Source organism: Orycteropus afer, unplaced genomic scaffold, assembly GCF_000298275.1.
Source record: "Orycteropus afer afer isolate SDZICR_OR568_19922 unplaced genomic scaffold, OryAfe1.0 scaffold00949, whole genome shotgun sequence".
Lineage (NCBI taxonomy): Eukaryota > Metazoa > Chordata > Mammalia > Tubulidentata > Orycteropodidae > Orycteropus > Orycteropus afer.
This window is the reverse complement of record NW_006922536.1, coordinates 349,978-359,695: the sequence shown is the minus strand read 5'-3', so window position 1 is coordinate 359,695 and position 9,718 is coordinate 349,978. Positions and strand designations below refer to the sequence as shown.

The window sequence follows — 9,718 nt, the reverse complement described above, 5'->3', positions numbered from 1 at the left end:
ACTCCTCGGAAGGAAGGTTGGGCAATCCTACTTCCGTAGTGATACTGCCTCGGAAACCCAAGGAGGGGTCGCTAAGAGTCGGGGCCGACTCGACGGCACATAACAACAACAACAACATACCTTATTTGTACTGTCCCACCTCCACAGTGGTACCATGTACCTTGTTTACATTACTAACAAGCCATCCAGTCCCCGTGGTGGGCCACAAAGCACCTCATGTTTCCATAGATCCACCTAGTCACCTGGTGGGAGTCACAAAAACCCTGACTTGGACAGCCACATTAAGTAATTCACTGTATTACAGATGTTTCTGCAGTACTTCCAATTTTCCTGGTCAAAGTTCAGTCACATGGTGCCATTTATCTTGATATACAGTCTGTCTATTCCTCTTGTGATTAAATTTATTTTGATTTACGACTAAGTTTAGAAATGACAGAAAAACATAGTAACCATCCCCTCCAAAAAAAAAAAAAAGGCAAGAAAGTATTTTCTCATATACATTGTACTTTGTCTTTCAGTTAATTCCTGGATTGAGATCTTAGAGGAAAAAACAATATTTTTGTGCAAATAACCACATAAAAGATTGGCACTGCCTCCCAAAGTGTCAAGGCTTAAACTGTAATTTGTACATTCTAGTACACATGTTGTTAAGAATCACTTCTGACTAAGAATAGATTTTGCATAGTTGGGTCAACTTCAAAGAATGTCAACATGGTGGCATTGACATTCTTCATGGTGGAGGATATGGTATTTGTACTTTTAAATATCCTACAATGCTCTTAAATTTATCAGCTGACAGGTCAGATTTATGTTTTGCATGCATATTGCCTGGTGTTAACTGACCATTGCAAGTTAATGTTGTAATAAGCGGTGGTCAGAGGGGGAATTCCTTGGAACGCCTCCATCCTCAGAACACACAAAAAAATTTCTGAAAGGCAGATGAGGGTTTTTACTTACTTGTTCATTTGATTGTGTTAGAGAAAGTGCAATAGGATAGCATGGAAACCACTCTGTCCAAAACAGTGCATCAGGGACCTACTTTTTCTTTATTTAGTGCCATCACCACGACCAGATAATTCTTTCCATGAAAATAATGTGTCAACCCGAGTTTCTTCACTACCATCAGAGAGCAGTTCTGGAACTAACCACTCAAAAAGACAAACAGCGTTTGATCCATGGTGAGTAGTTTGGTTTGTTTTTACTCTTCTTCTTCCTCGTTGTAGATTTGAGAATGCAAGTAAGTTCCAGATAAAGTTGTTAGGGATCATTGCCCTGCTAGGCCTTTCTGTTGCAAGAGAGAGATTGATAAGGGAGGTGTGATCCTTATTTGCAGTTGTTTTTTAGAAGTTCAGCGTTTCCATTAAATATCAAGTAAAAGAAAACTCTCCTGAGTGAATGAATACCTCATAAGTCTTTCATTGCCTTCTGCTGACATGAAAGATGTCTTTTGCTGTTCTCCTTCTTTTATTGGCCCCAGCCACATACCAGATACTTTGCTTAGCTGTTTATGAGCATTATCTCTGTCTGTTCTCACAATCGACCCTTGAATAGGGGTTATTGCCATTTTACAGGTAAGAAAACTGAAGCTTAGAAAAAGGAAAGAACATGCTTGGTGCTGGATAGCCAAACATGGAGGCAGGAGCCAGGATTCAGACCTTGGTTGGTTCTGACTCCACCTCTATACCACCTGACTGCCCTTCAGGGTAAAACCCACTGCCACTGAGTTGACTCATAGTGACCCTACCAGAGAGAGTAGAACTGTCCCATAGGGTTTCCAAGGCTGTAAATCTTTATGGAAGCAAAGTGCCTCACCTTTCACCCATGGAGCATCTGTGGATTCAAACCACCAACCTTTCGGTTAGCAGCTGAGCACTTTAACCACTGTGCCACCAGAGCACCTTTCTTTCAAAGCAGAAATAAGGGAACAGACCTTCATAATAAAAATCTCATGGTAAGCAAAGGTTAAAATGATGTGGCAACTTTTGTTCTCCTTTTATCTGTAATAAAAATTTAAGGAGAGCAGAATAAGGTATGTGAAGCTCCATTAGCACATACGGGGAGTAAGGCCTTTTTTTTAAAATTTTTAAATAGTAATGTAGACTTTATATTCTCAACTGCTCAGAAAGACTGCCAGAATTCACGTGTGAGGGGTGGCTAGGTGTGCTTCATGGAACTGTACTAAGTACATCCCTGGAACACACTGAATTTGGAGCAAGACCCATCTAGCAGAGGTTCCAGCTCTGATGTCTGTTGCCAGAAGTAACAGAGGGCCTATGGCAGTGCTTCTGACCCTGAGTGGTTTTACAATTTGGACCCTGTTGACAGGGCTGCATCAAGGTTTCAATGTTGATGTGCCCTGTGGTGAAAATAATTATTCTGAAAACAAAAATCAAAGCAGTCAGTTTTTAAAAGTTGTATACTTTACTTCCATTGCCTTATTTATAAAACGAGGTGGTTTTAGCATAAGTGACTACAAGTTTGGACTCTGGAAATAGGATATCTTGATTGATTTCAGCTAAAGCCATGTGATTTATCCTCTCTGTGCCTCAGTTTTCTCATCTGTAAAATAAGGCTAAGCAGGATCTACCTCATCCGGTTAAAGGGAGAATTAAATGAGCCCAGGCATGAAGAGCATCTCATGAGGTGGCTGGCATGGCGGGGGCTCCGTCATGTTAGCGACTGGAGTTAGTATCATTAATGTCGTCAGACTTCAGTGTGCTGGGTCACGTGTTTCACGTCCCAGAGACTGCTGAGAAAGCTGAGTGCATTCTTCCTCCAGGTGGCTTTTTATGTTTCACGGGAAGTAGAAAAGATACACTACAAGCTAACCCAGGAGCACAGGTGCAGCTTTTAGTTAAGGGTGTTGGTGACAGTTTTCAGGTGTGGCCTTGACAAGCAATGAGAAGAGTGTCTGAACTGTGGGATACAGGTGTACAGAAGGATTTGGCTTTCTCTTGATCACTGCATGATGAAGTGGTGATGGTTGAAAAGAGTATTAATTATAGATTAATAGTCCTATGAAAATAGGTCACATCAAAATTAATTACTAGCAGTATTAATTCTGTATGTATTTTTGATAATACGTTTGAATAGAACTTGTTTAGACATGGATGTGTGTAAAACCCTGAAACCAGTTGTTTTAAAAAGAATCAGGAGCATAACCGGATGCTGAACTTCCATCAACTCATCCTTTCTGTGGTATCACTGTAACAAGGCTGAGGAAAAACTAAAACCAAGCCCACTGCCATAGAGTCATTCCGACTCATAGCGACCTCTCCTTGGGTTTCGGAGGCAGTATCTCTACAGGAGTACGTTGCCCAACCTTCCTTCCAAGGAGTGGCTGGTGGGTTTGAACCGCTAGCCTTCTGGTTAGCAGTCAAATGCCTTAGGCACTATGCCACCAGCGCTCTATAAGTCTGAGAGAGCTCGGGAATTGCCACTGGTGAATTGGCCGTATTCTTTGCTCCCAGTGCCCCTCATGGGGATTCTGCCCCGACATTTCTCCTCTGTGCAGCACACCTAACTCAGTCTAAGTCGTTAGTAAATAAGCTTGACTCATCCTGAACCTGTTTTTCTTGAACAGCATCTCTAATTTGTTCACCTTGTTGTGATATTTGGAGAACTGCAGAGTTTGCTCACTGTTACAAAAACATCATTCAGAAAGAGTCTTGCTGTCGTCACATGGTGATTTGCTCTTTCTAAATTATCACTTGCCTAATTTCTTTTGGAAGAGTGTATACATGTACAGTGCATACATGTCTTCAATGGCAAAATACTACTGTGTTGTGTTTTAAATATTAAATAGATACTGTAGTATAATGCCCAGAGATTTTATTCTGACCACCTCAGTTAAGAACTGGGAGAGAAGTTAAAATATCTCAGAACAAGAGAAATGAGAGTTAATGCAGGCAGCTTCCTGCAGGACAAGACCTGTACCCTCACTCAGAGCTGGTGCATTCTCCTTGACATCCAGCTCTGACAGTTGGCACTGAGGTTATCAGACAGGAAGTAGTCCCAGGCAACAATGCAGACCCCATGCAATGGCTCTGGAGAGAAGAGGGTTACTGCTTGGGAACATCATTTCTCGCCCTTATGGTTTCATACATGTAATTGATATCCATGTAGTGTGTAGGTATATATGATAGGCTCTTTTACTTTGCTTAAAAAGATAGTGTGTGGATATGTTTACAGAGACTGCCATCACAACTGGATTTTAAAAATTGATGCTTAAGCAGTAAACCAAAGTAGTGAGAAACCCCAGTAGGCAAGATATGTGAAAACTTGCTGCAACTCACTTGCCCAACCCATGCTTTTTCTTCTTGTAAAGTTATGAATATATTGATGTCCGTTATTGACTTGTCACCGTAACTCACAGAATTCTTCCTTCTTCCTGTAGAATTATTCACTGACTTTGTTTCCCCAGACATTAGCTTGACACTCTCCAGGGAGGGGAGATGGCAGGGCAAGTGTCACAGACTAGTGCCCCTCACCTCTTCCACTCATCTTGCATGCTGCTCCCAGGGGAATTGTACTAAACCCCTTAAGTGTTACTATGCTAGTGCCCCATCCCCTCTGTCAGATCTGTGGGTCTCCCCTCGTGAGTGTGTGAGCAGCTTGATGTTAGGCTGTATGGCCAACACCTACCACAGGGCCTGGCACATAGAAAGCACCAGTGACCAGGTGACACTGAGTCGATGCTGACTCATGGCGACCCCATGTGTATCTGCTCCATAGTGTTTTCTGTAGCTGAGTTTTTGGAAATTGATTGCCAGGTCTTTCTTCTCAGGTTCCTCTGGGTGGGCGCGAGCTTCCACCCTTTCAGGTAGCAGCTCAGTACATCACCCATTTGCACCATCCAGGGGCTCCACATATAAAGTGTTGTTGTTGTTGTTATGTGCCGCGGAGTCGGACCTGACTCATAGCGACCCCTCCTTGGGTTTCCGAGGCAGTATCACTACGGAAGTAGATTGCCCCATCTTCCTTCCGAGGAGTGGCTGGTGGGTTTGAACTGCCAGCCTTCTGGTTAGCAGTCAAGTGCCTTAAGCACTATGCTACCTACCAGAGCTCCTACATATAAAAGTACTCACATATAAAGTAATATAAAGTATTACATATAAAGTACTCCTACATATAAAGTACTCACATATAAAGCCAATATTCACATATAAAATACTCGGTGAATATTGGCTGCCTTTCAGTCAGCTTTAATTCTTTCCTTTATTTAGGTGAGGCATTTGAATTCTTTCTCTACCTCTTGACCCTTTATGGAAATAGCCATTGTTTCAGAGCAGGTTGGAGTAAGGTGACTGCAGGAAGGAGCCGGTGTGTGCCCTGCACCACATGCCCCTCCCCATGCTGTCTTTATCAGAGCTGCCACTCTGGATCACGTGCTGGCGAGCCGGGTGGCTGGTCCTTCTCAAAGCTTCTGTCCCCGCGCTTCCTGCGGATCACGCACGTGCCCTTCTGCTGTGCCGCTCCTCTTCGACCTGTTGCTTGCCTGTACGGTTAGCCCAGCACAGAGCTGTTGGCGGTACAGCTGGGATTGCAGGGTCCATAATACATAAGTGAGAGAAATTACAGGGAACACTCTGACCCATGCTGCTCAGCCCAGGTTGTAAATGTTCATCCAGCCTTGAAGGCTGCCTTTTCGCTCCTTTGTGTAACGCACAGCTTTTCAGTTGCCTGTGTTCTAGGCAGCTCTGCATCTTCCTGCCCTTTCTCTGAGCTGCTCGGGCTTTTTTCCCTTCTCTTCATTTGCCGGTGAATGTTTCTGTGTGGCTTCTCCCCATCTCTCCTCTCCCCCCGCCCCGTCTCTCTCGTCACCCCCCCCCCAGTTGTGCTTACTCTCTTTCTTTCTTTCTGCCTTTTGTATAGATGTGTGGATACACTTTTCGCCCCGACGTTTATCCCCTCGTTTACAGGTCATTTCTTTCCTCGTTCGTTTTGGCCTCGGATCTTTCCCTGCCCCAGTCTTTGTCCACCTCTGCTCAGCTTCATTTTAAAAACGCTTTCCCCATCCTCCCCACCCCCAACCTTCCGGGGCCTAGTTTGTGTGGTCCCTCTGAAGAGACGCCCTGCAGAGGGTCTTTGACCCCTCTTCCCTGGATTTGGGATCACAAAAACAAGCTGCAGACCCTGGGCTTTTTGTGCTGTCTCTTCTCTTTCATTACCCGCCTCCCAGCCCCTCTCTTTCTTCTCGCACTCTGTTCTCACCCTGGGTGGATTCTCTTCTTGCCATCCACAGTCCTGCTTGCTCCCCAGGATGAGCGTCCTGGCATTATGATTCTCGCCCCAGTGCTTGGTCGGGTTCTGGTGTCATACTTGCAGCCATGATGAACGTGTTCTCCTCAGAGATTGGCTGCTTGGCAGAAGCACTCTCACTGCTGACCCTTGACAAACTGTTGATATTTTCATACACATGACCTCTCGGTGCTGTGTGCAAGGACGTAAACTGTAGTGTAAACCTCTAGTTGTTTAACTTCCAGAAGTTACAGAGCATTAATAATGGTTGTGCTGCCTGGACTCAATGCTCTCCAAGGCTCCTGGCAATCCCAAGAGCCCTGCTTCTGTGATTCCAGTGGCCAACACTGTTCTGCTGTTTTCCCTAGAACCCCTGCAGGAGTGAATGCTGTGGCCTGGAATTTAGCTCAAGCCAGTCTGTTTTTAGACCCCATGGAAGAGGCTTTCATCTCCTGATCACAAAAAACTTACCTGTCAGTCAGCTTCCCAGGCCTTGGGCCCAGTCTGTCATTGGGAGGAGGGGCTGTTCCCTAACAGTACAACACCGCATTTGAAGAATCGTTAGCTTTTCCCCATTGCGTTCCCACTCACCCTATCATGTCTGAAGTTTTCTAGCTTCCAGAATTGTACATGCATCATTATTCTGAGTTCTAACACTCGTTATTTTATTAGGAAACGTTCACTTCAGAATTTGGCACTCTCTGGGTGATGTTTAAAATGGCAGTTCCTAATGACCTTTCAGGAACCCGTGGGCCATCAGGACCTGCTTTTACTTCGTTGGTATTCTCATTAACTTTGAGGCTAAACACTTAAGAAGAAATTATCATTACTCCTTCAGTCATGCTTTTTACTTCCTTCTTCTCTTTTTAAAATCACTTTCCTTGTTGTCTTTGATCCTGAATTCTTGTTTTTTAAATTTTTCTGTGGTCTATAAACATTTTTGGTCTATCTGTAACATGCTTGTTAGTTGAAAATTGTAACTGTCAATCACCAATAATTCTACAGTGATGATATTAAAACGTTATTTGTTTTTTTCAGAATGCTTGTGTATGTACACATAAACACCTTTTTTTTTAATACTAGGTGGCTCATACTATGTAGAAACCTTGTAGTAAACATGCTGTGTAGTAAACTTTCTTTACTTTGTATTGCAGTTTGAGTATTCTTTTGTTAGTGAATATACTTTTAAGACATGATTTATTTTTAATAGCTTCATGGTGTTTTCTGTCATGTGGATCTGTAATTGTTCATATAGATGTTTTCTGCCTTCATACAGATTTAATCAAATTAAGGTACGATACATCTTTGCTGATGTTTTCTTAAATGTTCTAGTAGCTACATCACTGTGTTAGGTATTCCAAAACTATAAATATGAATAAACTCTTATCACTTTTAATATTTCTACCACTCTTGATTTTAGGGAACAGCTAATACAAGAAATCTATTCATTTGAGAAAATGACTTTCCACAGTCATAAAGATTTTCAAATTTAAAATAAAGTCCTTGGAATGTGCTTTTTTGTAGAACAAACCTACTTGAGTTGCTTTTTTTTGTTGTTGTTGTTGTTTGCCATCGAGTCGGCCCCGACTCATAGCTTTATAAACACTGTAAATTAAATTAAGTAATATAGCATAATATTTTATTATTTTAACATAAAAGTAACCAACTTATTAGAACCAACATGTCCTCTTGGCTGTCTTTAGTCTATTAAAATACCTGGTGGTATCAATGGTATTAAGCTTAATGTCCTAAGAGTGCTTTGTACTTAAGCACTCATTCTGTCTACATTTTTCTTTAACTATTTTTTATTTAGTTTTAAGTGATAAAAGATTTTTATAAAGGGAATTTCTAGTTTCAGGTAATTTTTTTAAACTTTCTTTTATAATATTTCTGTGGTAGCATGGATTTTGATGTTCAGTAACTTGGCACGCTGCAAACAATAAACTTACTAAGCTGATTTTAAAAAGATAAATGGAAAAATAAAGGCATTGCAAATGTTTCCACCATTTCCTTGGAGAGTTATGGAAGAGGCATCTTTTAATCTATGCCCTTTTCTGAATGTCTGATCCCGAGGTTTCCCACAGCATGGAAATGGCTCTGCCGCACAGTTCCAGATCATCTGTCATAATGCTCAAATTGCTAGCTTGTGTGAGCTGTGCCAAAGGATAATCATTAACCATGGCCAGCAGTCATTAACCACAGTCCCTCCTGTGCTTTTCTAGAGAATCTGTGCATATGGGCTAGATTCTTTGTGGCTATGTGAACATAGTGTCATGCATTTTCAGTATTCATTATATTTGTCATATGGTAAGAGAATGATTGAAATGTGATAAAAATGTCTTCCCATTTAGGAAAAGTCCTGAAACTATTAGTCATTCTGAACAACTCAAGGAAAAGGAGAAGCAAGGTTTTTTCAGGTCAATGAAAAAGAAAAAGAAGAAATCTCAAACAGTAAGTAGATGGCCAGCTTCTATATACAGTGGCATAGATTTCTGTATTACAATAGCCATTCTTCTGTGGGTACTTTACACTTCTTACTCCATGGTCAAAATGGTCCATTTTCTTATTCCACTTTGAGAGACACTAGATATGTCTCCTGGAATTCTGTACAACTATCCTTCTCTCACAGAGATCTTTCTAGATTCAACAGACTCTAGATAGAAGATATTTGTTTGGAAGAGAGAAAACACTTTAATGCTCTCTGAATAAACTTCCTGTCCACATTTATATTCATTCAAACTATGCATCTGCAGCATTTATTTCTTTCCAGGGGCTTAGAGTTACATGAAAGGATAAGAAATGATTTTGGTTTACATTTGAATCTTGACATTCATGAATAACCATCCATCATCATTCATTATTTTCCCCGGGCTGACCAGAGAAGTCCAATGTTGCTAAGTGTGTTTCTGAACTGTATGGTCACGGGAGATAGTATTTGACATTTCAAGGCTTGCTTTATTGGGAAGACATGTGTATATTGTGATTGAACTGTGAAAAAGAATGTGGTTTATCTTCTGGGACCCTTCTGCCTGAACAAAGGGCTGCCTCCATGGAGCCATACACATCCCTTCACTGAACCACCAAACAAGGGTTCTGCTGGTTCGTGATGAAGAGCATATGGGAAACAAGGCCAACAGGACAGCGGCGGGGCAGGGCCCCCGCGCTCCACCCGCCCTTTGTGGCACCTTTAAGACTATACAGGGTGGAGTTAGCCATTTTAAATGGCTTTGTCTTTCTAGTTTTACGTCAGACTTGATTTACTCTCATTTATTTGAAGAAGAAAAAGGCATAATCAAAATGGCCTGTCGGGATGCACTTCATTGATTTCATCTCTAAAATGAGTAGAGACAAACTCAGTGTTTCTGAGTCCTCTCCATTTTGAAATTCTAGGATGATGGCTCCATGGTAAGTAAAGAGGAGACAGATTATGGTAACACGGTATATAATAACCCTAAGTAAGGATTTTTATCTCACAAGT

General features: G+C 41.8%; 1 protein-coding gene across 1 annotated transcript in view; it reads left to right on the top strand.

The window, feature by feature from the left end:
* CDKL5 (cyclin dependent kinase like 5) overlaps positions 1 to 9,718 on the top strand; it is a 73,884-nt gene that overhangs the window by 56,008 nt on the left and 8,158 nt on the right. The window contains exons 13-14 of the mRNA XM_007958384.1: positions 1,055 to 1,178; positions 8,592 to 8,691. Of these exons, the coding sequence (XP_007956575.1) occupies positions 1,055 to 1,178; positions 8,592 to 8,691 (224 nt within the window). The remainder of the gene's footprint in view (positions 1 to 1,054; positions 1,179 to 8,591; positions 8,692 to 9,718) is intronic.